This window comes from Anabrus simplex, chromosome 7, assembly GCF_040414725.1.
Source record: "Anabrus simplex isolate iqAnaSimp1 chromosome 7, ASM4041472v1, whole genome shotgun sequence".
Taxonomy (NCBI): Eukaryota; Metazoa; Arthropoda; class Insecta; order Orthoptera; family Tettigoniidae; genus Anabrus; species Anabrus simplex.
Window position 1 is genome coordinate 98,942,220 of NC_090271.1, and position 26,894 is coordinate 98,969,113.

The 26,894-nt window shown below is 42.8% G+C and overlaps 1 protein-coding gene across 1 annotated transcript in view; it reads left to right on the top strand.

The window, feature by feature from the left end:
- The window catches only part of Ssk (Snakeskin), a 53,877-nt gene that overhangs the window by 23,318 nt on the left and 3,665 nt on the right, over positions 1-26,894 (top strand). The window contains exon 2 of the mRNA XM_067151225.2: positions 25,219-25,425. Within this exon, the coding sequence (XP_067007326.1) occupies positions 25,219-25,425 (207 nt within the window). The remainder of the gene's footprint in view (positions 1-25,218; positions 25,426-26,894) is intronic.

The window sequence follows — 26,894 nt, forward strand, 5'->3', positions numbered from 1 at the left end:
AACTGTAGTAGTAGTAGTAGTAGTAGTATAGAACGGCGAAACAGCCGCTAGCCTGGTAGGCGGAATCAGTTGTGCGTGTCGCCGGCCTTGTTTGCTTGCTGTCTTTTCTTGGATACTAATATGCTCGCCTAAGTTATAGTGACACTTGCACAGAGGCAGAATTTAATGACAGTTCACCGGCCAAGTGGCCGCGCGGTTTGGGTCACGTAACTATCAGCTTGCACTTGGGAGATAATGGGTTCGAACCTCACTGTCGGCAGCCCTGAAGATTGTTTTCGTGGTTTACCGTTTTCGCACCAGGCAAATGCTGGGATTGTACCTTAATGAAGACCACGGACGCTTCCTTCCAAATCTTAGCCCTTTCCTATCCTATCGTCGGTATAAGACCCATAAATGTGTCGGTGCGACGTAAAGCAAGTTGTAAAAAAGTGATGACAGACCCCTGAAAGCCTCAGTGTCCTGAGAAATTCTGAAGGTTTACGTGGCTGCTGATATCCTGATCATAGCCACCAGGGAAATCTGACGTAGGGAGTATTTTAGACGGTAACACTTGCATGGAGAAAGAATTTAGTGAATGCCCGGAAGCCTGTGTCCTGGGAAATCTGAAAATGGGATTATTTGCACCGTGGTAGAATTTCCTCTGTGGACTAGTGGTAGAAAGGCGATCTACGAATCCCAAGATCGCCGGTAAAAACCCGGCAGAGATAATCGGATAACTCAAGAGAGGAAAGGGAACGATGTGAAATGAGCACAGCGATAAGCAGCCTGTATTCAACAGTTCTTTCACACATACTTCGGATCTATAGATGACGATTTAGACAGCGTGAGCCAAGTAAGCGCTCGGTTGGCCCTTACTTTCTTTACTAAAATCGCCATTGTTCTGCTCCCGTTTGTTGTAGATTAGCGTTTCATACACCGAAACCTTTCTCGGCAAACGCTTATTGCAAGGCTGAAAACTGCATCAAAATCTGGTTGGTAGCTCTACAGATTAGCCCGCACAATGGACTTTATAAAATTAGGAATAAAAAAATTGATGGGCTTGCTAAAGTCGAGAGAAAATGCCTGGGGACTGAGGATGAGCACTAGCTCCTCCAAGCAGTGTTCCCTTGAAACAACAGAAGACTGGCTAAAGTAAAGCAAAGCCATCTCCGTACAGGCCATGAAGGCCCTTGGAGGGGTGGTAGGTAAAGGCTTCCACTATCCGTAACCTCGGCACTTGATGGGGTACAGTGGTTAGCTCTACGCCCAGCCGCCTTTGCCCCCAGAAATTAACCTGGTACTCATCTTTGGTGTAGGCTGAGTGAACCTCAGAGCCATGTGCCCCTCCGGAAGTGGAAATCACGTTTCTTCCTGACGGGGATTCGAACCCACGTCCTTCTGGGCGAAACGAGCACGCCTTTAGCGCATCGGCCAGGTAGCTCCTGAAGACTGGCTAGAACTTCTAAAATAAATATAGTAAATGCGTGTATCTTCTATCACCTTCAGTTCGTATCACTCCGATCAACTCTAAATCCATGTAAGTTCGCAGTCTACAGGTCTACCTTGTGCCCCGTTGTGTGGTGGTAATTAATGAAAAAGGTTACATCGCCTGACTTATCAACGAGCAACTTTTACCTGTGGGATTATTAAATGGACTGCATGCAGACTATACGGTTAATATCCGCTGGCTGCAAATGGAGTATCGGCCTCACGACGCCGTAACGAGTGTAAGACTGAACGGGGATCAGATCCGTATGGACGAGAATGCTTTCCACATGTTCTGAAAACGCGTGTACCAGATTGTTTTTGTTTTTTGTTTTTTTCACGTAATGGTGGCGTACTGTATCCACTGAAAGCGGTAGTACTATAGTTGAAATCATGTAAAATTAGTCCCTAAAAGACCGAGCTCGATAGCTGCAGTCGCTTTAAGTGCGGCCAGTATCGAGTAATCGGGAGATAGTGGGTTCGAGCCCACTGTCGGCAGCCCTGAAGATGGTTTTCCGTGGTTTCCCATTTTCACACCAGGCAAATCCCGGGGCTGTACCTTAATTAAGGCCACGGTCGATTCCTTCCAATTCCTAGGTCTTTCCTATCCCATCGTCGCCGTAAGACATATCTGTGTCGGTGCGACGTAAAGCAAAAAAAAAGTCCCTAAAAGCAAATATGGTAGACATAAACAAGACCGATCACTGCTGCCATAGTTACTTGTGAAATGCACCGAACATTATCAAATCAACACTATCTCAATGTGGAGTATAATTCACCTGAGGCCATTATCCATGAAACGTAAGATATAATCCTAAACCAACTCAATAGCGGCGATTAAGGCGTGGGGGTGAAGGGGTGCAGTTGCCTCCCCACTTTGTGGATTTAAAAAAATACATTTTAGCCACCTAAACCTAGGGATTATATAAAAACACATTTATGCAAACCCTGTTGTCTATCACCTAATTATTTCCTGTAATTTCTTTAAATATTACTTAGCGGGCGAATTGGCCGTGCGATTAGGAGCGCGCAACTGTGAGCTACCATGCGGGAGATAATGGGTTCGAACCCCACTGTCGGCAGCCCAGAAGATGGTTTTCCATGGTTTCCAATTTTCACACCAGGCAAATGCTGGGACTGTACCTTAATTAAGGCCACGACCGCTTCATTCCCACTCCTAGATCTTTCCTATCCCATCGTCGCCATAAGACCTATCTGTGTCGGCGCGACGTAAAGCAAAATAGCAACAAAAAATTACTTAGCGCTAAATACGCACAAAATGTCATTCGACGCAACTAACCGATTCGTACAGTGCGACCAATAACATTATTATTGATACAAACGAAAGCCAAAAAAAAAAAAAAAAAAAAAAAAAAAAAAAAAAAAAAAAAAACCATACAGTTGATGTGATGATTGCTGTTTTCTTTTAAGGGGCAAAACAACTGAATTATCAGAGAGAGAGATGGTACAGTAGAGCGGAATCTCGCCTTCCTCCGCTTGAAACAATCATCTGTATGTCGCACTTACAGCACCTGACTTCTCCGCGATAGTGAGCCAATGTTTGGACGGTGACTGATAAGAGAGTGGACTTATCTAAGGCTGTCGCTCAGTATCTGACACTCCGCTGTAATAAGTTAACGCACAGGAAAACATTCCCATCCAAAATCACTCCATTCCATTATTCTTATATCGGGCATCTTAATTTTAATATAAATAAAAATCACTGTTTATATGTACAGTATGTATGTGGGTTTGTTCCACACCACCTCCTAAACGACCTTTTTGACTCACTGTGCATGTTATATTCTTTACAACCCCAGCATTACCAGTTAAGAAACATACGGTATGTGATTCAAGAGTGTCATAGGCCAGAAGTTTGGAAATCGCTTCAAACTAGGCGGAACTGTGATCAGACACATGAATCTCTCAGAAACGCTTCGTTAATTTCATTATACAAGAGATTTTCAAAAAATTTTGACCCAGTTAGGAAAGAATAAATGTTTATTCTATTACTCTTCCAAATAGTTTACTTCAACATAGTAGCGAAGCCGGTAGAGTATATCTGATTTACTTCGAACGTTACTTCAGTGATAGAGATAAATAAATAGTGCGATAGTGGGGGGGGGGGGTGTTATAGTTACAAAATTATGATAGAACACAATGAAGGTGCTTGTGCGCTTGTGGTGCGCGCATGTATGAGTGTCATTATAAAGATACTGAAAAATGAAAATCCACAACGTGTTTCCAGTCATTCGACCGGGTCAGCAATGGAATTAAATAAGTCCCCATCTAGCTCCGGAGAGGTCTTTTGATTTGTTTCCCGTAAGCGACCTGCGCGTCGCAATCCGGATGAAATGGTGATGACAACACGTACACCCAGTCCCCGTGCCAAAGGATTTAACCAATTATGATTACCTCGAACCCGGGACCCCTGTGACCAAAGGACAGCACGCTAACCATTTAGTCATGGAACCGGACAGTGATAGAGATTATACTCCCTAATATGTTCCAGCAATTCATTCCAGGAAGAACGAAGAATGATAAGGGCGATGACGTGCTACAAGAGATAAAAGAAGTGAACAAAGAAATCTATACTCTACGCGTGGTGCAAAGGTCGAGGTTTCCAAGCGAAGAATATAACTATTTAATACAGATCCTCCAGTATTTCTCTCGTCCGACTCGTTGGCTGAATGGTCAGCGTAATGGCCTTCGACTCAGAGGGTCCCGGTCGGGTCGGGGATTTTAACCTTCATTGGTTAATTCCAATGGCTCGGGGGCTGGGTCTTTGTGCTGGTCGCAACATCCCTGCAAATCACACACCACACACAACACTATCCTCCACCACAATAACACGCAGTTACTTACACTTGGCAGATGCCGCCCACTCACATCAGAGGGTCTGCCTTACAAGAGCCGCACCCGGCTAGAAATAGCCACACGAAATCATAGCAGTTCTCTATAGATGTGCTCGGTTTACCCAGGAGAATGTGCTTCGTTTTCCCATCAGGAAGTCGAGTTATATAGAAACGACACTATTACTCTCAGAGCAGAAATACAGAGGAACCCTGGCTGTCCGACACATATTGTAGCCTGCAACACAATATAAAATAGTCTGGTCACCTTTTTCTCTTCTGATCAGTAGCGGAGCCAGGATCGAACGATAGTGGCGGGGGGGGGGGGGGTGTTTTAGTTACAAAATGATGATAGAACACAAGGAAGGTGCCTGCGCGCGTGTATGAGTGCCATTATACGGACAATGAAAAATGAAAATCCACAACGTGTTTCCAGTCATTCGACCGGGTCAACAATGGAATTAATGAAGCCCCCATCTAGCGGCTACGACAGGAATTGTGCCGGCTGCCGAAGCCTGTCGCACTCCTCTGGAACAACTATTATTGACTGACAAATGAAATTATACTGGAGAGAGTTGCTGGAATGAATGATGACAGGGAAAACCGGAGTACCCGGAGAAAAACCCGTCCCGCCTCCGCTTTGCCCAGCACAAATCTCGCATGGAGTGACCGGGATTTGAACCACGGAACCCAGCGGTGAGAGGCCGGCGCGCTGCCACCTGAGCAACGGAGGCTCTTATACGGATACTATACAAGTAAATTATGTTGATATTCAGATTGCAGTAAACTCGGGAGGTCAACTGAGTAGAGGTGGGTTCGATTCTCACCTCAGCCATCCTGGAAGTAGTTTTCCGTGGTTTCCCATTTTTCCTCCAGGCAAATAACGGGATGGTACCTAACTTAAGGCCACGGCCGCTTCCTTCCCTCTTCCTTTTCTATCCCTTCCAATCTTCCCATCCTCCCGCAAGGCCCTTGTTCAGCATAGCAGGTGAGACCACCTGGACGAGGTACTGGTCAACCTCCCCAGTTGTATCCCCCGACCCAGAGTCTGAGGCTCCAGAACACTGCCCTTGAGGCGGTAGAGGTGGGATCCCTCGCTGAGTCCGAGGGAAAAACCGACCCTGGAGGATAAACAGATAAAAAAGAGGAAGATTGAATTATACCGTTTGTTATTTATACTTACACTCGATGTATCGATCTTCTTGGCTAGCTAAGAGATAGCTGAGATAGGCGTTTAATAGTGGAGAACAATTTAGTGAATGACTTAAAATTGCGCAGTTCTTCCTGTCAGTGCCAGCTTGTGTTGAGAGGTTGTTCTCCTTAATACAGGCACAGTAGACACAGGAGAGAAAAAGACTGACAGTTGATTCTGTAAAAGGTATTGCAATGGTAAAATTTAATTTTAGACATGTGAATTGAATAAACTATTTTAAATAGTTGTGTCAACAAAAGGAACTGTTAAGAAAGATTCAGTCCAGTGGGAAATACGCATAGGAAATCGGATGTAAAGTGGATGTGCGATGTGTGTAATATTATTTATTTTTGTTTCTTATGTAAATATAGCTATTTGACAAGATAAAATTCAACTAATCATGTTTCATTCGGGATTCGGCAGTTCTAAGAGCGTGTTGATCAATCCCGTTGAGAGTGTCCTAATTTTGGGATTTCAGAACGCGGTAACCCTAAATGAATTCTCTTCGTGGCTTTACACTTCCTTTTACTGATAGGTCTAGCCCCATTCCTTGCGGGATCGGACTTCGACTTTATCCTTTGATTAGTGTTCAGATAGGCCACTACAGTTGGTTCTCTCAAAATAAATATAGACTTCAATACCAGTTTCAAGATCAGGAAAGGCCCGCGAATTTAACGAATAGTCAGACACCTCGGTACCTTCAAGAACAGCTTAAGAAATTTCGGCCGCTGGCGTTATGTGAGAGAAATCCGTCTATAAACCAGTGGGGATTTGATGTGTATGTTCGACGCTGCGATTAATAATAATAATAATAATAATAATAATAATAATAATAATAATAATAATAATAATAATAATAATATGTCCAACCATTGCCCCGTTTCTCTACGGGATCGGGAATGAAGTGAAATGAATCTTCGGAGCGAGTTTTTACGACCGGGTGCCCTTCCCGACATCAACCTCCTCAAAGGATTAAATGAGATGAAATGAATGACGCGATGTTCGGCTCCATGGCTAAATCATTAGCGTTCTGGCCTTTGGTCCAGAGGGTCCCAGGTTCCATTCCCGGCCGTGTCGGGGATTTTAACTTGAATTGCTTAATTCGTCTGGCTCGGGGGCCGGATGCCTGTGCCGCCTTCATCGTTAGAAATCATCTGAGGTGGGACCCCATCCTCAGGCCTCTCCGGTAGTGATGGGACATTCGATTCATTTTACTGAATCGATTCATTTAATTCCGTTCAAGTTACTGAATCGATACAGTGGTCCGATTCACGGCACATTAGTCACCGCTCCTACTGCATCTGTGTAGTATGGGATGGTAAGACAGCAGCAACAGCATTCAGTGCTCGCAGCTGCCATCTGGTCTTCATACTATGAACTCCTTTCTTAGAAAAAATGCTAGTCACTCTACTATATCGAAGGTTTCCTGCGACGCAGGGTGGGAAAGGTTAGTATTAGGAAGGTAGCAGCCACGGCCTGAATGAATGTACAGTCCCAGCATTTCCTGGTGTGAAAATGAGGAAACTACGGAAAACCAATTTAACGGCTGCCGAAGGTGGGATTCGAACCCACCATCCCCCGAATACGAACGCATAGCTGCGCGATACTAACCGCACGACAACTCGCTCAGTCATTTTTTAAAATATGTATTTTTCTATCAGCTGAGGATTTTTTTAAATCGTCATATTTTGTATAGGCTACCCGAGATGTACAGTTGCTCGCTGGTTTTCTGATTCAACATACTGTTGGTTAAGTTATTGCGTCTGTCCACATATGATTGAAGTCTTGTGCAACGATGTGACATAAGAACTGAGAGAATACTGAGCCGTTCTTCCCATTATAAAACCGGTACTTTTGAGTGGTCATGAGCATGACTCATAGTCATAGGGCAGGCTAGAGTCGAATTTAATTGTCAAATGTCATAATACCAAGATTCATTAAACTAATAAATAGTAGAACCTAATAGCCTACCTACTTACTAGCTACTTCAGAATTATGTTTTGACTACCTTTTTAACACTGCAAATAAATCCATCTATTATTTAAACCTCCCTGTAAGAAGAGGACAGTGAATGCAAATGGGTATTATTTTCAAATGAGCTGAGCTCGAGAGTCCATTATAGCATCCGATTCTTTCAGTGTACCATGGCTCACTGTTAGTCTCGCTGCAGCGGAAGCTCGGCTCTCTGCCAGTGTCCAGTGAGCCGATAAGGAGCCGTGTGTATCTTGTGTCTCACTGAGCCGCGCTCGTTCACAATTCTTTCGATGTGCCCTTTCGATATGCCATGATTCACTGTCTCGCCGCAGCGGAAGCTCGGCTCCCCGTCAACGTCCAGTGAGTGCGCCACTCAGCACTGTCCACTGGGAGTAAGCTGAATCGTGTGCCGTGAGCTCGCCGTTCCTGTGAATCGATTCACTCGGACACTTGAATGAATCGATACACTGCTTCGAATCATGCATTCAGTATTCGAATCCCACTGTCGGCACTCCTGAAGATGGTTTTCCGTGGTTTCCCATTTTCACACCAGGCAACTGCAGGGGCTGTACCTTAATTAAGGCCACGGCCGTTTCCTTCCCATTCCTAGGCCTTTCCCGTCCTATCGTCGCCATAAGACCTGTCTGTGTCGGTGCGACGTAAAGCAAAATAGCAAAATAACAACCAAAAAAATCCAACGGACAGGTTTGGAGCTGCATCCAGGCTTTTGGCATCAAACTAGGAATTAGAAATACAGTAGTATACCACTACCTCTTCTACCCTGCCAGCCAACATTCTGATTGTGACTTTTTTCGACCAACACCGGATCCCGTGAGATCTCCGAAGTTAAGTAACATTGGGCGTGGTCGAGATTTGGATGTGTTGCTGTTGGTAGAGGTAAGGGAACGGAGGAGCGGAAAGTAACTGGCCACCCTACCGTACGTAAACTCCGGCTCAGGCACACCTCTGCGGAGGTTCGGACCTGCCTTCAGGCAGAATACAGCCTTACCTTACCTCGACCAACAGGCTAACCAAAGTGTCAGGCCATATAAACTTGACACCTTAACGATCATGGCCACAAGGCGGTATAATAAAAATAAGACTCTTCTTTTTTTCTACCGCGTTTTCCCCACACCTGTGGAGTCGCGGGTGCGAACTGCGTCGTACATGGGGATATGGTCCTGTTTTATGACTGGATGCCTTTCCTGACGCCAACAGTACGGGAAGGCGTGTAATTACTATTGAGTATTACTGTGGTGGTTGGTAGTGTGGTATGTTGTCTGAATATGAAGAGGAGAGTGTTCGGATAAACACTAACACCCAGTTCCCGAGCCAGAAGAATTAATCACACGGGGTTAAAATCCCCGACCCGGCCGGGAATCAAACCCAGTACCCTCTGAACCGAAGGTCTCAACGCTGACCATTCAGCCAATGAGCTGGACAAAATTAATACGAAGAAGAAGAAGAAGAAGAAGAAGAAGAAGAATATTAAGGAGGATTTACGGCCCAAGGGTGGTAGAGGGAAACTACAGATTACGATCAAATCAGTAGATATACAAAAGAACAGAAGACCTGGAAACAACATCAAGGAAAAGACACCTGCGATTCTATGGACACAGGGTCAGAATGGATCCAGGAAGGTTAAATAAACAAATTTTTAATAAAATATACTACTTGAAGAACTAAGCAGATGAAGGAAGAACTCAAGAGGTTAGGAATTGCAGATGAAGAATGTCGTGATGGAGACCAATTCAAGAAAAGACTTTCCAACATAAAAGTTCTTGTGAAAGAAAAGAAAGAGCGCAGAGGGGGAAGAGCACAACATTCTGAAAGAATGAAGGCACTGTGGAGAAAGAGGAAGGAAGAAGGGATAATAAGAAGTGAAATTGTATTGGCGTGGTCCTAAGTTTGGCCGGTTCGCAAGAAAGAAATAATAATAATAATAATAATAATAATAATAATAATAATAATAATAATAATAATAACTTGAGTTGCGATGTTTACAAAAAGCCAGTTTGTTAGAATTGTGTGCTACAAGAAAGCTTTAACGCGCTTAAAGCCAACGAAAAGAAATGTTGCATTTAAATTTCGTGAAATGCCACTAACCTCAGCCACGATCGAACTCCCTATGTTGGGAACTGAGGGACAATTAACTGACTGCATCACAGAGGTCATCGGGTTACGACTGAAATATGATTATACACTAGGTTCCATGCCAGCATTCTCCTGGTGTTAAATGGGAAAGCTAATGAAAAACATTGCAAGATGGACAAGAAAATGACTTCATTTTAGCTCCCTTTCCAGTTATGCCCCTGAAGCTGGGCGTACGTCACTGTGTTACAAACCAGACTTAAATTCGTGGTTGGGAATTGAATCTGGACCAAGCAGACGGGGAGCTACTAAATTAACCTCTGGTAACCTCTGGATCACATTAGTCAATATACAGGGTTATTCTAAATGATTGTCGGGGTTTCGTGATCTTTTTTTTTTTTTTTTTTTTTTGAAAACGTGGGAAAAGTCCCATTTTTATTGTTGCAGTAACGGTTAGACAAATTCTCAAAGTTTTGTTCTGTATCGACTGTAGTACATAAGTTACCACCAGATGGCAGTAATAGCAGTGTTTAACAAAATGGCGGTTAGCGATAAGGAGAAAGCTTTTTGTACTCTTGAATTTCATCAACACCGATCCGTTACCAGAGTCCAGCGCCATTTTCGGACAAAATAGGGGAAGGAGCCTCCTTCCGACAACTCTATTCGCAGATGGTATGCACAATTTGTGGATACAGGTTGTTTGTGCAAAGGAAAAAGCAGTGGGCGTCCCGCTGTGTCAGTAGCGGATGTGAATCAGATTAGGGGCGTTTATCTCTGGAGTCCTAAGAAATTAACTACGAGATGTAGCACGGAACTGCAAGTTCCTCAAACCACAGTATGGCGTGTGTTACGAAGGCGCCTAAAGGTAAAGCCATATCGCCTACAATAGCTCTAACAGCTAATGACAAAGCCCTACGTTTCAACTTTTGCATGGCACTGCAGGAACGGATTGAAGAAGATGATGGTTTTCTTAACAGAGTAGTTTTCAGTGAGGAAGCTAATTTTCTTGTAAGTGGAAAGGTAAACAAACAAAACGTTCGCATTTGGGGTGCAACGAGCCCCCATTGTTATGTGGAACATGTGCGAGACTCTCCTAAGGTGAATTTGTTCTGTGCCGTTTCAAATACGAAGGTCTATGGCCCGTTCTTCTTGAATGAACAGACAGTAACAGGGCTGACTTACCTGGACATGCTCACAGAATGGCTGTTAACCCAGCTGAGTGACGCCAGGGATGATTACGTGCTGCAACAAGATGGTGCATCACCTCATTTCCACAGGAAGGTTAGAGCATTTTTATACCAAAAACTTCCACAACGATGGATGAGATGCGAAACGGAAGGTGATCTGATGCTCTTACACTTCCCACCACGTTCACCACATCTTACACCATGTGATTTCTTCCTGTGAGGATATGTTAAAGATCGGGTATTTGTTCCTCCTCTACCGGTGGATATTCAGGAAGTGAAGCAGCGCATCCAAGCCGCCTTCGATAGCATCACCGCTGCCATGTTGACTCGTGTGTTCGGAAAGAGGTGGACTATCGAATAGATGTGTGTAGAGTGACACAAGGCGCACATATCGAGTACTTGTAATGTACAGTATGTCAAAATAACTTTATGAGTTACAGTACACAATCAAACAAGATTCATATTCCTACGTCAATTGCACTGTGAGTTATGAATTTTTGTAACCCCGACAATCATTTAGAATAACCCTGTACATGCATCAATATAATCGGATTTGTTTGTGGTTCATTTTAAATATTAACCTGATACTCGATTTTATATCAGACAGAGCAAGCAATGGCTAATGTCGGGTTCAGTTCAATTTTTGTTTGTTACAACATTAGCCTATGATAAATCGGCTAAAGGAAAGGAAAAATTAATAAACTGCACGTACTGGTCCAAAAGAATTGAAGTAAGTGAAAATAAAATAACGGAAAATTATCGGTATAATAAAAAGCTTCCGTCGCTCAGACGGCAGCGCGTCGGCCTCTCACCGCTGGATACCGTGGTTCAAATCCCGGTCATTCCATGTGAGATTTGTGCTGGACAAAGCGGAGGTGGGACAGGTTTTTCTCCGGGTACTCCGGTTTTCCCTGTCATCTTTAATTCCAGCAACACACTCCATTCTCATTTCATAGCATCTGTCACTCATTAATATATATCACTTTGGGAGTGGCGACCCCACCGTATTAATGGCCTATATATGGTTCATTCATCATATCCCTGACTCGGTCAAAGACTGGAAAACAGGTTGTAGGTTTTCATTTATCGGTATAATAGGCAGCCCATTAAATGCTCATTATGAACTCTTACATAGTTTACAAAATAACTGTAATACGATAATAATAAGAAGAAAAAGAACAACAACAACAAAAACAACAGCGGTAATACTAAGTGGAGAACTGAAAATAAAACACCTAAAAGTAAAATACAACGTGCCATTGACTTATCCAGGGCGAGGGACGTGACGCACAGTGGTCTAAGCACCTATTCTAGACGGCAATAAATCGTACCATCTTTCCGGATTCACAAAAGCCGACGAAAATTCATACTCGGGGATTTTCGAGGTCGCTGATTACGAATCCGTTAACAGATTTTCGATTAACGGAGTAGCGGATCCACTACGCGTCCGCTAACTCGGAAAACTTAAGGTAGCCGGACAAAATTTATTATTCCGCTAATGGATTCATGGTAAATGGCGCGCTATGCTCCCGTTAACTCTTTAATGAAATTATGAACAGGGTTTAGAAAGAAAAACATGGAATACTTGACAAATGTCATGATTTTCATAAGAATCGGTCATCTAAAACCATGATGTAAAACATATCAACGATTGTAAAAATTAGGCCAGTTTGGCGAGGAAGGTGACCTGAAAACGAATAAGAATATATTACGTTATATTTGAAATGTTTCAGTTGTTAGCGCCACTTACGAGTCATGCCTTGGGTTCACTATCTGTATTTGACATTTCAACGTCCTCTTCTTCTGCTTTGGAAGTCTCTTCTTCCGAGGTCTCTTCATCCGAAGCCTCCTCTTCATCTGTGTCCTCATCGAACACGAGCAAAGCGTGTACTTCGGAGGGCAGTTCATTCCAGTGAATTTCGCCTTTGGTGAAGTGCCTTGTAACTACTGGGTCCGTCGAAAACATGAGACTGTGTATTAGGATCAGTTGTTGTGTCCTTTCTGGAGGTCTTCCGGGTTTGTTGCTCCCGGAAGAACCTGTAATCCTTGTTTCGGGATTCTTGGGCCTCCTCAGACAGCTTTCCAATTGGCAGTAGGACGTATCTGATCGCCTGAGCACCATGAATTAAGACTTTGTGGACGGTCGGAGGCATAGGATACCAATTATATAAGGACACGTACAATTTTGCAGTGTCTACAGCGTACGCGCTGAAAGCCTCATCGTTCACCTGATGACCACTGGACAAAACCTAAAACCCAGAGAAGAGTATAAATATCGTGAAGCGACGGAACTAAGTCCAAATATAGTTGAATTGTGTTTTGTTGTTGTACCTGCAATATAACAGCAAATCTGAGGATTAATTCTTCGCTGACTCCGGTTGCTTAAGCTGTCTTTTTCGGATTGCGATAGAAACTTCTTGAGATGTTGCCGGTGTTCGAGGTCCCAGTCCCTTGAAAAACCCTGTCAACTTTCTGGCCCAGCTCTTTACACAAAGCCTCCTGAATAGAGGATTTTCGATATTTGACATCTTGCTTTTGTTCATCCGTGGTGTTTCGTAAACTACCTTTTAACAACAAATTTCAATGTAAGGAAATACAGTCAGATCCATGGTATAGAAAGGCTCGGGGAGCGGTAGGCCATGAGTCACAGTGGTTGTTGCGTTGCGGGTAGAGGGTGGGAGGGGGGAATGATACTGATAAGAAAAAGTAGTACGGTGAAATGTTTTCGGGTTGCTTATAAGCAAATACTGCCAGCAACAAACAGTTGCAAGAAGCGGCAGTTGATTTTTGGTGTAAAATCTTTAGTATAATGTATAATATCGATGAAATCAATCAGTAACACATAACTACCTATAACTTCGCTTTCCGGCCCTGAAAACGCCGTAAAATCGGAGTACAGTGAAGTCTATAATATTGTGATAGTACATATATCACACCCCAGAATTATATGTAGAAGTTAGAGATATTATTGTCAGTATTCTATTTTTATTATTATTATTATTATTATTATTATTATTATTATTATTATTATTATTATTTCATTTGTATACTTTGCCATTTATATTGGTAAGCTGGAAGATATCCACATATGTAGGTATGACTAATTTGTTTTGCACGAGTGGGAAAACATTGCTGTAATAACTCTGGTAATTTGAATGAGTCATGTGGCTACCCCAGTGTCTGTTGTGATGTACTTGTGTCAGGAAATTCCATTAGTCATGTATATATCCCAGCCTGATGAGATGAGCTTGTTGTTGTACCAGGGAAATTTGATGATTCATGTAAAGCTCCCGAGTGTTTGTTTATAACTTGGGAGAAAGAAGAGGTTTACTCATGATTGGCTGGCAAGCACCAATCCAGACGTATCATCTGAGAGGAGGGGGATGTTGATGTCTATAAAGGTTGATCATACGGCGGCAACCAAGACATTATGAGAGACATTGTAAGGGACATTGTAAAGGTGATTGTAGAGGTGATTGTAAAGGAACGAGAAGGAAGATAACTACTACTACAACTGAGGCACTGTACTGGAAGGAAGTGGTGCTGATACACGGTACTGGAGTGACACGGCAGCAATGGACTGGACTTCAAACGTTCGTGGAGCGTAGTCTTGTTATGTTTGTGGAAAGTGCTTGCGCATTAAGTATTGTAGCACTTGTGGCGGCCTAGCATTATATGTTGGTGAAAGCTATGTCAGACTTTCCATAAATTTATATGTTGAGGATCGACAGACGTGTGTATATATCTTTACAACAAGTGTTAAAATATCTGAACACAGTAGTACAAGGTACAGTATCTGTGTGATGTGATAACTGCCGATTATGAGAATCGGTAAATCGAATTGATATAGAGACAGTGAAGGGTGTTTATCTTCATACATGTACATTGTTCATCGGACCATCTACAAATGGTAGCTTAGTTCTCACGTTTGTTTTCCCACTGTTTTCATTATTATTATTGTTGTTGTAAATATGGAGTCTTCCAGCAATATTTTATGTGTGTATTATATGTATAATGTTGTATGTTGATGAGGTGCTCATGCACGGAATTTGTTAAGAATATAGGTAGCTATGTTAGAATCAGTGTTATTGATGAACCTAGGTGCAGTTCCTACCTAATTAGTCGTTTTCAGGAGGTTAGGTAAGGCCTGCAGCAGATGTACCAGTACGCAGCATTATGTACACGCCCTGGGATATAAAGTTTATCATGCTCTTATCTAAATTCGAGGGATCCATTCTGGTGAACTCTGGCGCCCATACTACGGACATTTCGGTTAATTATGCTTATTAATTTTATTAAGTTTTTGAGTAATTTTATTTATATATATTGTTATTCATGACTTTATTTATTATTATCATCAAAAAAAGTTACAATATGGAGAAGTTAACTGGTGGATACGGTCTTTTAAGCGTATGCAGAAGGACTTATCCTTGTGAATTTACTCAACAAATACCCTCCAAGAAGGGGATCTTTAATATTCTGGTTGGTCCCAATAAGATATAAATGTTTAATTTGTTCCAAGTTTTTAAAATTGTCATGTTTCTGCTTTATTCCCCGCCACTTACACACTCCAAGCAAATTATCTAGGGCAGATATGAGGTACCTGGGGTGTCTAGAATGAGTTCCCAAACTTTTTTCAGCGATTTCTTGACTTTCATTTTATCGATCTTTTGCCGGTTAGAATCGGTGTTTAAACAACTGTGTGGCGTGGCGGAAGGTCAATGGACTGGCTAAGCCAGTAGGACTCACGCCGATGACAGAGGAACATCTCGCATTCTGTCCTAGAGTGGAGGCAAAGGAGGTCTTTATTAAGATAAGTTCCAGATTTCAAGTTCCTACGTATTTAAAGAGAAATAAACATAAATATACATTTATATATTTGAGTTATTTCAAGAACGAAAATGTCATTCTGTTTTAATTAAGTTGTTTCTTTTTCAGTTGTAAATCTGTTACCATATGTTTTCTTTTTCGGGTAGTTTATAAATTTACTGCTCAAAATTAGTTTCGGCAGACTGAATAACCAAACAATCTATATATATAAAATAAGAGTTTTGTCTGTACATTGCTCAGAATTTGAAAAGAATGGTATTTCTGTATCGGTCATGTCCACAGTAACAAGAAAATGCACTTTTTTTCTTTTCCGTAATGTCTGTCTGTCTGTCTGTCTGTCTGTCTGTCTGTCTGTCTGTCTGTCTGTCTGTCTGGCTGGCTGGCTGTATGTATGTATGTACACGCATCACTAGAAACCGGCAAAAGGGAATTTAATGAAAATCGGTATGCAAAGTCGGGAAATAAGTCGCTACAATCTAAGCCATAAATAATTTTATTCACGCTGATAGAAATGGTAGTTTAGGGGAAGGCCTAAAATTTAATTTTCAAATATTTATAATATTAGAGGTCCTATCTTAATAAAAATTGGTATTCGAAGTCAGTGAATAAGTCGCTACAATCTAGACTGTAAGTAATTTTATTCTCGCTGAGTGAAATGGTAGTTTAGGGGAAGGCCTAAATTCTAATATTTAAATATTTACGTCATTAGTGTCCTATCTCATTGAAAACTGTTATATAAAGTCGGAGAATGAGCCACTACAATCTAGGCTATACATAATTTTATTCACGCTGAATGTTTAGGGGAAGGCCTAAAATTTAATTCTCGAATACCTATTGATAATATTAATGGTCATATCGACAAATACTACATAACCAAAGTTATATAGAATTAAATTTCCGCCCATTTATGTCTTATACATTTTACCGTACCGGCTATGATAACACAGATATTCATGAATTTGTATTTTTCTTGCTAAGTCCATATCAACGCCGAGCCACGAGGAAATGGGTTAACAGAATTTAATGAAAATCAGTATATAGAGACGGAGAATAAGAAACTACAGTCTAAGCTATAAACAATTTATCAGTCATTAGTATCACCTTGGGAGTGGCGACCTCATTGTAATAATAGCCTATATCTGGTTCATTCATTACATCCCTGACCCGGTCAAAGACTGGAAAACAGGTTTTAGGTTTTCATTTTCAACTTCACATTTGTATTCTAGTTGCTTTACGTTGCACCGACACAGATAGGTCTTATGGCGACGATGGGACAGGGAAGGGCCAGGAGTGGGAAGAAAGCGGCCGTGGCCTTAATGGGGAAACCCACGGAAAACCATTTTCAGGGCTGCCGAGAGTGGGGTTCGAACCTACTATCTCCCGAATACTGGATACTGGCCGCACTTAAGCGACTGCAGCTATCGAGCTCGGTCCACATTTGTATTCGTGCTCGTTTATTCTGTAATATTATTTACAACACAATATAAACTAAGTGGGCTGCCGTTAACGTGTTAACCGACTGAGGAGCAACTTATACAATTTTTTTTTTAAATCTAGTATCTGCTCTGAGTGCACACCCAAAGATTTTAAGTACGCGACGCCACCGAAGTCTCAGCTAATTTATGGTTGCAACTGTATGGAAAGTCCTCAGTAACTGCATCCATAGCATGACTAGCGCGCCCGGATGCTTTGGGTCAGTCGTGCTTTAATAGCAATTTCTGGCCCAGTAAAGACTCCAATGGAAAATTATCTCACACCTCAAATAATTTAAGAAAAGGCTAGGTAAACAACAGAAAGGGAATCTGCCACCTGGGTGACTGCCCTAAATGCAGATCGGTAGTGATTGATGCCAAGTATACCTCATTATGGCGCTACCTTTGTTTTTCGTGGTTTTCTTATAACCAAATAACCTCTGATTGTGTTATCTATGATAATAGTTATTTCTTATCAGCTATCAACAGTACATTTTCTCATACAAGTCTAAGCGCTGGGCAAAACGTTCGTCCGACACTTCGAAAATGGTATCGACCAAAGAAAGGAGGAGGCCACGAAGGGTATGAAAATGAAAGACCTCGAATGCTCTAATACCGTCGGGGTCGGCAAAAGAGCAAAAGATGACCAAGGGAGGTCGCATAAGATAGATGAAAGTGAGGAACCTGACGCAATGCCAGGGTTCGGCTAAAGGTCCCGTGGTCGTCAACCCACGCTCCCAAGTTAAGAGCCCCTGAGGTGGAAGTTTGTCTCCCTGTAAATGGTGGATGAAATTGTAATCATATACCGAATATGCGAAGTGACCTTCCCGTCAACGACTGGCACAACAACTGATCTAAAGTTAGTGAATAACAGGGTCACAGCTACGCTGGTGTAACCGGCACCCCCCCAACACACACACACACACACACCGAAGTCAGGGGCCCCGAATGAGGACCCCCAATAAACGTGGATTTCTTGTTCAAATATATTTTGAAGGTAATCTACTATCCATTGAACATAGTTCTTTGACTTGTAGCTATCCTGATGAATGTACTGCTTGATAGCCTATATGTACTTGACTGCACGTCTTACACTGACCAAAGCTGAAAGATAATTTTCTAAATTAGAGCTGATCAAAACATGTCTTAGAAGTCTATGACTCAAGAACGCCTAAGTGGTTTGGCTCTATTTTGTCAACAGAAAATGAAAGGGCACAACAGATTAATGTTGATACAGTCGTTATTTTTGCCGATATGAAATCAAGAAAGAAAATATTCACATTTCACGTTTAATCAACTTTTGTACTATTGAATACATTTATTTTCCTGATATTAAGAAAATTTGGTCTTTAAGCTTTATTAAATAATAATTATTGTTTTTAATCCTTTAAATTGTTCTTTTAAACTTGTTTCACGTTTACTACTTAATGCCTACTAGCAACGTAGTTCAATAATATTTATTTAGGTATCATTTTGAAATTCAATTAATTGATCCATGGAAAACTAAGAAATTTTTATTTGTAAAGTTCGATTCCCGGTTATGCCACGAAATTTGAAAAGTGGTACAAGGGCTGGAACGGGGTCCGCTCAGCCTCCGGAGGTCAACTGAGTAGAGAGGCGTTCGATTTCCACCTCAGCCATCCTCCAAGTGGTTTCCCATGGTTTCCCACTTCTTATCCAGGCAAATGCCACGGCCTCTTCTTTACCTCTTCCTTGTCTATCCCTTCCAATCTCCACATCCTCCCAAAATGCCCTTGTTCAGCATAGCAGGTGAGGCAGCCTAGCCGAGGTACTGGTCCTCTTCCATAGTTGTATCCCCCAACCCAAAGTCTCACGCTCCAGGACACTGCCCTTGAGGCGGCAGAGGTGCTCGCCGAGTCCGAGGGAAAAACCAACCCTGGAGGGTAAACGGACTAAGAATGAAAGACGCCGTAAGTCTGAAATAACACCTGCTCTGGTCCTGCTGATTTAATTGTAACGATAAATAAGTGCCTAACATTTCAGACAAATGTATAAAGCGAAATCAAATTATTAACATCTACCAATTTCATATCTGTACCGTTGTTTTTCATCTGTGTAAAACAAAGTATTACGTATGAATAATTATTTATTTATGGTTAAATAGCCAACGGCCGTAGCCGTGTTGAAACATCGGATCCCGTGAGATCTCCGAAGTTAAGCAACATTGGGCGTGGTTAAGGTTTGGATGGGTTGCCACGCGCTGTTGGTGGGGGGCTAAGGGAATGGAGGAGCGGAAAGGAACTGGCCACTCTGCCGTACGTAAACTCCGGCTCAGGCACACCTCTGCGGAGGTTCGGACCTGCCTTCGGGCAGAATACACCCTTACCTTACCTATGGTTAAATACACTGACTGACAGAGCAAATGCAACACCACGAAGGAGTGGTCAAAACTTTATGCCAATTGCAGGGTAGACTGACGTCACTGAGGTATGCTCATGATGTGAAATGCGCCGCTGTGCTGCGCACGTAGCGAACGATAAATGGGACACGGCGTTGGCGAAAGGCACACTTCGTACCGTGATTTCTCAGCCGACAGTCATTGTAAAACCTGTTGTCGTGTGCCACAGGACACGTGTATAGCTAAGAATGCCAGGCCGCCGTCAACGGAGGCATTTCCAGCAGACAGACGACTTTACGAGGGGTATGGTGATCGGGCTGAGAAGGGCAGGTTGGTCGCTTCGTCAAATCGCAGCCGATACCCATAGGGATGTGTCCACGGTGCAGCGCCTGTGGCGAAGATGGTTGGCGCAGGGACATGTGGCACGTGCGAGGGTTCCAGGCGCAGCCCGAGTGACGTCAGCACGCGAGGATCGGCGCATCCGCCGCCAAGCGGTGGCAGCCCCGCACGCCACGTCAACCGCCATTCTTCCGCATGTGCAAGACACCCTGGCTGTTCCATTATCGACCAGAACAATTTCCCGTCGATTGGTTGAAGGAGGCCTGCACTCCCGGCGTCCGCTCAGAAGACTACCATTGACTCCACAGCATAGACGTGCACGCCTGGCATGGTGCCGGGCTAGAGCGACTTGGATGAGGGAATGGTGGAACGTCGTGTTCTCCGATGAGTCACGCTTCTGTTCTGTCAGTGATAGTCACCGCAGACGAGTGTGGCGTCGGCGTGGAGAAAGGTCAAATCCGGCAGTAACTGTGGAGCACCCTACCGCTAGACAACGCGGTATCATGGTTTGGGGCGCTATTGCGTATGATTCCACGTCACCTCTAGTGCGTATTCAAGGCACGTTAAATGCCCACCGCTACGTGCAGCATGTGCTGCGGCCGGTGGCACTCCCGTACCTTCAGGGGCTGCCCAATGCTCTGTTTCAGCAGGATAATGCCCGCCCACACACTGCTCGCATCTCCCAACAGGCTCTACGAGGTGTACAGATGCTTCCGTGGCCAGCGTACTCTCCGGATCTCTCACCAATCGAACACGTGTGGGATCTCATTGTATGCCGTTTGCAAACTCTGCCCCAGCCTCGTACGGACGACCAACTGTGGCAAATGGTTGACAGAGAATGGAGAACCATCCCTCAGGACACCATCCGCACTCTTATTGACTCTGTACCTCGACGTGTTTCTGCGTGCATCGCCGCTCGCGGTGGTCCTACATCCTACTGAGTCGATGCCGTGCGAATTGTGTAACCTGCATATCGGTTTGAAATAAACATCAATTATTCGTCCGTGCCGTCTCTGTTTTTTCCCCAACTTTCATCCCTTTCGAACCACTCCTTCTTGGTGTTGCATTTGCTCTGTCAGTCAGTGTATAACTTAGAATATAATGTGTAACCGTATAAATCAGATAACTCCTGAATTCACGTGAAGCAGTCGCAGTTAGGGACCCCATTTAGACCTTCTGTACCGGGTACCGGGATCTCAGAAAACCTAGCTACGCCACTGGTGAAGAATTGTCTTCAGAGCCCGTATCGGTGAATAATAATTCTCGGAGGAAGTCATGTGATGCTTACTGACCAAGGTTCTTAACATAATACGTGTTATCAGCCAGATGCTAGGAGAACAGGAGAAGGTACTTAAGACATATTGCGACAGACCCAAGGTTCTCCATTGTTGTGGTACGGATGAATGCTTCCGACTTATTCTCGGAGTTACGTTAAAAAGCTCGCACAGCATGCACGCGAGGAAACGCTTGCGCCAACAGCTCGCTGAATGCAACCAGGGAATTAATTAATCACTTCCTTCATTCTTGTATTTCCAGAAGAATGGAAGAAGTTAGGAGGACAACGCTGTGTTCAGAATAAAGGTTTAATTGTGGATGTTGTAATCATATTAGCGAGGCTGTAAAGAAAGGATACAGTTTTCTTCACATGGTTAGGAGGGTGTTTAAGGGTTGTAGTAAGGATGTAAAGAAGAGGGCGTATAAGTCTCCCAATTAGTCTCCCAATTAGAGTACCGTAGGGTTCCAGTGTACGGGACACACACCACGATTGTTTGATACGAGATATGGAAAAGATCCAAAGGAAAACAGCACAATTTGTTGTTGGTGATTTCCGACAAAAGATCAGTGTTACGAAAATGTTGCAAATTTTGGGCGGGGAGGGCCTCGGAGTAAGGAGACCTGCTTCTCCACTAAGCGGTATGTTCCGAGCTGACACTGGAGAAATGGCGTGCAATGACATTAGTAGACAAATAACCTTGAGTGGAGCTTTTCAAATTACCAAATTGGAAAGGATCATAATATGAAGATAAAGTTCAAATTCAAGAAGAGAAATTGGGGCAAATATTAATTTATATGACGAAGAATAAGGGATTAGAAAAATGAAAGGCGTATGGCTTTTACTGCCGGGAGTATCCGAGGATATGTTCGGCTCCCCAGGTGCAGGTCTTTTGATTTGACACCCGTAGGCGACCTGCGCGTCGTGATGAGGATTAAATGATTATAAAGACGACACATATACCCAGCCCCCGCGCCAGCGGAATTAACCAATGATGGTTAAAATTCCAGAACCTGCCGGGAATCGAATCTGGGACCCGTATGACCAAAGGGCAGCACGCTAACCATTTAGCCAAGGAGCCGGACAAGGGATTAGAATAATTTATCAAGCGAAGTTTTCGATAAATTTCCAAATTCTTTGAAAACGTTTAAGAAAAGGCTAGGTACACAAATGGTACGGAATCTGCCAGACCAACGATGATTGATTGATTGATTGATTGATTGATTGATTGATTGATTGATTGATTGATTGTTACTGAATATTGAAGACTACACTCATTTCATACATTCTCTTCGGCTATTCGGTCTCGTAGTGCAGGCAGGACTTTTTAACTGGAAGTACACATAATATGATTAGGAAAGATGGGTATGGCAGCCGAGTGACATAGTCATTGCCTTCTCACCAAGTAGTTCTAATCCCGGCCCATGCATCTGATATTTTTGAAATGAAAAGCCACGTTCCTGTGGTTCTGATTCCACGTAGAACAGGAAGTTCTCAACACGAACTGTTCCGTAATTTTCGCAAGTTTACTCATTATCGTCTTGTTTTCTATGACGTGGTTCAGGCCATATAGCCTGCTATTATGCCCAACCATAATACACTGTTTAATTTATGTTAAATTCCACAACTACTAAAATTGTGTAACTTATAGACTAACTGCAAAAGCTTATCGTCTAGTTCCCTTGTGCCTTTATATATATTTGTTATTACTTGTCAGACTTACGTGAAACCACGCTGTAATAATACACACGAGCAAATAAACTGCGTGTGCATATGCCGTAAGTCAATAGGAATACGCAAAGGCTAAGTCTGCAAACCATACCAAAGTCGTGACAAGACAAGGTTAGGTTAGGTTAGGTTGATAACGATTTTTACTTCCATTTCAAGCTGAACTGATCTTTATGGAGGTGGTAACGTTTCTTTCCTTCTTCGGAGGAGGAGTTCTTGCATATTTTTCTTACTTTATATACATCAATTAAGGCCACGACCGATTTCTTCCCACAATCGTCGCCATAATACCTATCTGTGTCGGTGCGACGTAAAGCAGCCTGTAAAAAACATTATTGTAATCGTCTTCCTCTGGCCATATCAATGATTCTCTTTCGTCTCTCATTGTCTACACAGGTTTCTGTTCACTACCGTATTCGTACTATACCTTTCCAACATCCAAACTGATAACAAAAATTGAAAATCGTGATAAAACGTTTCAAATCGGGACCAAACAATTTCAAATTGAGATGAACCACTTTCAGAACGATATTAAATAAATTATAATCGAGAAATGAATAATACTGTTCTTTGGTTTACGTCCAACTAACTACATTTTATGTTTTCGGAGCCGCCGAGGTGCTGTGATTTTGTCCTGCGGAAGTTCTTTTTATAAAAACCCATGGCACTACAGCCCTTGAAGGGCCTTGGCCTACCAAGCGACCACTGCTCAGATTACGAGGTATTGTGTGGTCAGCACGACGAACCCTCTCGCCCGTTATTCTTGGCTTTCTAGACCGGGGACGCTATCTCACCGTCACATAGCTCCTCAATTCTAATCACGTAGGCTGAGTGGACCTCGAACCAGCCTTCAGGTCCATGTAAAAATCCCTGACCTGGTCGGTAATCGAACCCGGGGCGTGCGAATAAGAGATAGGCACGCTGCCCCTACACCACGGGGCCGGCTTGGAAATTTTTACGTGCCAGTAAGTATACCGGCACTAGGCTGACTTATTTGAGCACCTTCAAATACCACCGCACTGGGCCAGAACCGAACCAGCGAACTTGGGTTCAGAAGGCCAACGCTCCACCACCCGCGTTACTCAGCCCGGCTCAAGAAACTAAAATTAACAATATCTAACCAGCGATCGTATTGAATGTCAATATTATTCTACTTTAAATTTGTTTACTCTCAAACTGAATGTGTTTGTTTTCAATTTGAAATAGAAAAGGTGTAGTCTTAATTTTCCTTCGCCCTTTTTAAACCTGAAAGATTACCCATTGTGAGACGATTTCTGTTACCTGTATTAGTTTATGAACTTAATGACGAGAGTTGTTCAAGCATCTTCTTCTTCTTAATCTGTTTACCCTCCAGGGTCGGTTTTTCCTCCGGACTGAGCGAGGGATCCCACCTCTACCGCCTCAGCCTGGAGCTTCAGACTCTGGGTCGGGGATACAACTGGGGAGGATGACCAGTACCTCGCCCAGGCAGCCTCACCTGCTATGCTCAACAGGGGCCTAGCGAGGGGATGGGAAGATTGGAAGGGATAGACAAGGAAGAGGGAAGGAAGCGGCCGGGGCCTTAAGTTAGGTACCATCCCGGCCTTTGCCTGGAGGAGAAGTGGGAAACCACGGAAAACCATTTTCAGGATGGCTGAGGTGGGAATTGAACCCTCCTCTAGTCAGTTGACCTCCCGAGGCTGAGTGGACCCCGTTCCAGCCCTCGTACCAATTTTCAAATTTTGTGGCAGAACCGGGAATCGAACCCGGGCCTCCGGGGGTGGCAGCTAATCACACTAACCACTACACCACAGAGGCGGACCGTTCAAGCATTCGCGCTCCAAAATTTAGCTTATTTTACACTCCTCCAAGACATCATGCTGTTACTATGACAGTTGTGGATTTCGGGAGGAAGCAACAAAGATCAGAGTTCCCTACAAACAAATGTTTTAATAAAATCCCAAAGGCGACGAACTTCGGTAGGGGCTAGAAAATTGCTACAAGAGATGTACAAACTGAAGACGTCGCAACGTTTGCAAACCTTCGTGGTCGAAGAGCTAAGCATGGAACTTTGAACAGGATGCAACAAACCGCTGCATGCTTTTAAACATACAATTTGATTGACAGAAAATGATGAAGTCTCAGCATAGCAAAGCGAAAATAATATATTGTCCATAAACACGACATTATTGTTAAAAAAAGAGTAAAATATCAATTAGATGGTGACTTAGGGCTCTATCAATGTTTTGCACAAATAAGTGTGTAAGTGGATACAAGGCTAGGTACAATTCGGAACTACAATACTTGGATCACTTTCCACGGCTGAACTCAAAATTGACATTGAGATCTGTAATATTTGTGCAATGTGTAAGTTAGCAGAGCTAGCAGGTTTTGTCATTTGCTGTGAGGACTTAAACTGTGTTAATAATTTCCGATGCCTATGATGTCACTTAATGTTGTTTGTCGATATGTATACAGATTATGAACCTAATCATCTTGGTCCTCTATCGTGTGGGCTACGACGGACGCTTTCTGGGAGTGGGCGGAACCTGGAACCTCAACGAAGAGAAGAATCCAGACGCTGAAATCGTGGCATCAGGAGTGCTGGTGGGATTCTTCATCTACACACTTGTTGTCTTGATCTCCTACTGCTTCGGTACAACGGAGCAGAAAAAGACTTTGGTGGTAAGTAATCATGAAACAAAAAAAAAAAAAAAAAAAACTAAACCCTCGTCTGAGCATTGCTCTTATTCATACACATATGTTACAAATATGGTAGGCCTACTCGACATAATATTTCTATGTAAAAGAATATTCTCGTAATCTGCAAGCAGAGGTTCAAAACCAATCAGAGAGTATATGAGAAATTGAAACGTCATTGCAGATGCTACTGCTTCATGTAATTGGCTTGGTGCAAATTCAGTTTGAAGGCATCATCATGAACTTTGTAGGTACATTACATTATATAGGGTGCTTCGAGAGAAATAGTAAATACAGTACTGTATTTCGGGAGACAGTAGTATGGAACACTTCAAGTAAAAAGGGCCATATAAACATGTGTCCAAGCGTCAGAGTGTGTGGAATTATAGCCGTTTGTATGGTATGCATAAGTACAACCTTACAGCCATTATTTGGAGACGCACAGACGACTTATTGATGCATTTATTGAAGCAAAAACTCTATATAATACGTAGGGCTAGGAATTTTAGGCGTTGCATCTTATTTCATTTCCGCTGTTAAAATAACCAAATTAGCTTGTCTTGCAAACAAAAACCCATAAAGAACACCCCTAACTGTACTTTAGTTGCATCTTTTTGCACCTTTTCTGAATGTCAGCATTTTTTCCACTTGTTTAACACCGTTTAGGCTCCTTTGCCGCATTTTATTCTTAAAGAAATTAAACAAGAAAAGCCGAACCTTTCGTCTGTAGAGCTTGGTTCTGTGTAGTTCCTCAATTCATCGCTAGAATCATAGGCTTCCTATACTGCACTAATTGGGAATTTAGGTACGAGCTTGGTGATTGTTGAAGTATTAGCTTGCTGCCCTTCATCAGCTGCTTATCTGCCGGCCTTGTTAGCATCACGTAGGTGACGGTTCAGAATAAGCTTTTACTGTATGTGGTGTCTGCCATTGTCCTATTAGAAATGGCTTAATATTATGCTATTTGCTATTACTGTAGTATCAGTTTAAAGTATGCTGAGACAGAAAATGAACGCCAAGAAAAAAAATGTGATAGTACTGTATAGTTGATAGTGCTGATGGTATTCAGAGCAGCGGGTCAGTTCTGAGGTGCAATGTTTGTGATATATCAATAGCAACTGATAAAAAAAAACCAACGTAATCATCTTATGCAGTATATAGGCGGGACAAAACATGTGAAGAATAACGAGGCTATACGAAATTTCTAAAATGAGCTGTTGTGGTGGATGTGAAGGGAGCATTGGATGGTAGGCCGTATTGCAAAGCAGATACTAGAACAGAGCTTAGCCAAAAAGGATGTTAAGGATGTTGTAACACATAGGCATTTAATACAGGTATCAACTGCAAACAAAATAGGCACCACTTGTGTCTGTTGATGTTGAACATTCCTTTTCTATACATAAGTATTTACTTAGTAACCGCAGATGCAATCTCACTGAAAATAACATTGAAAT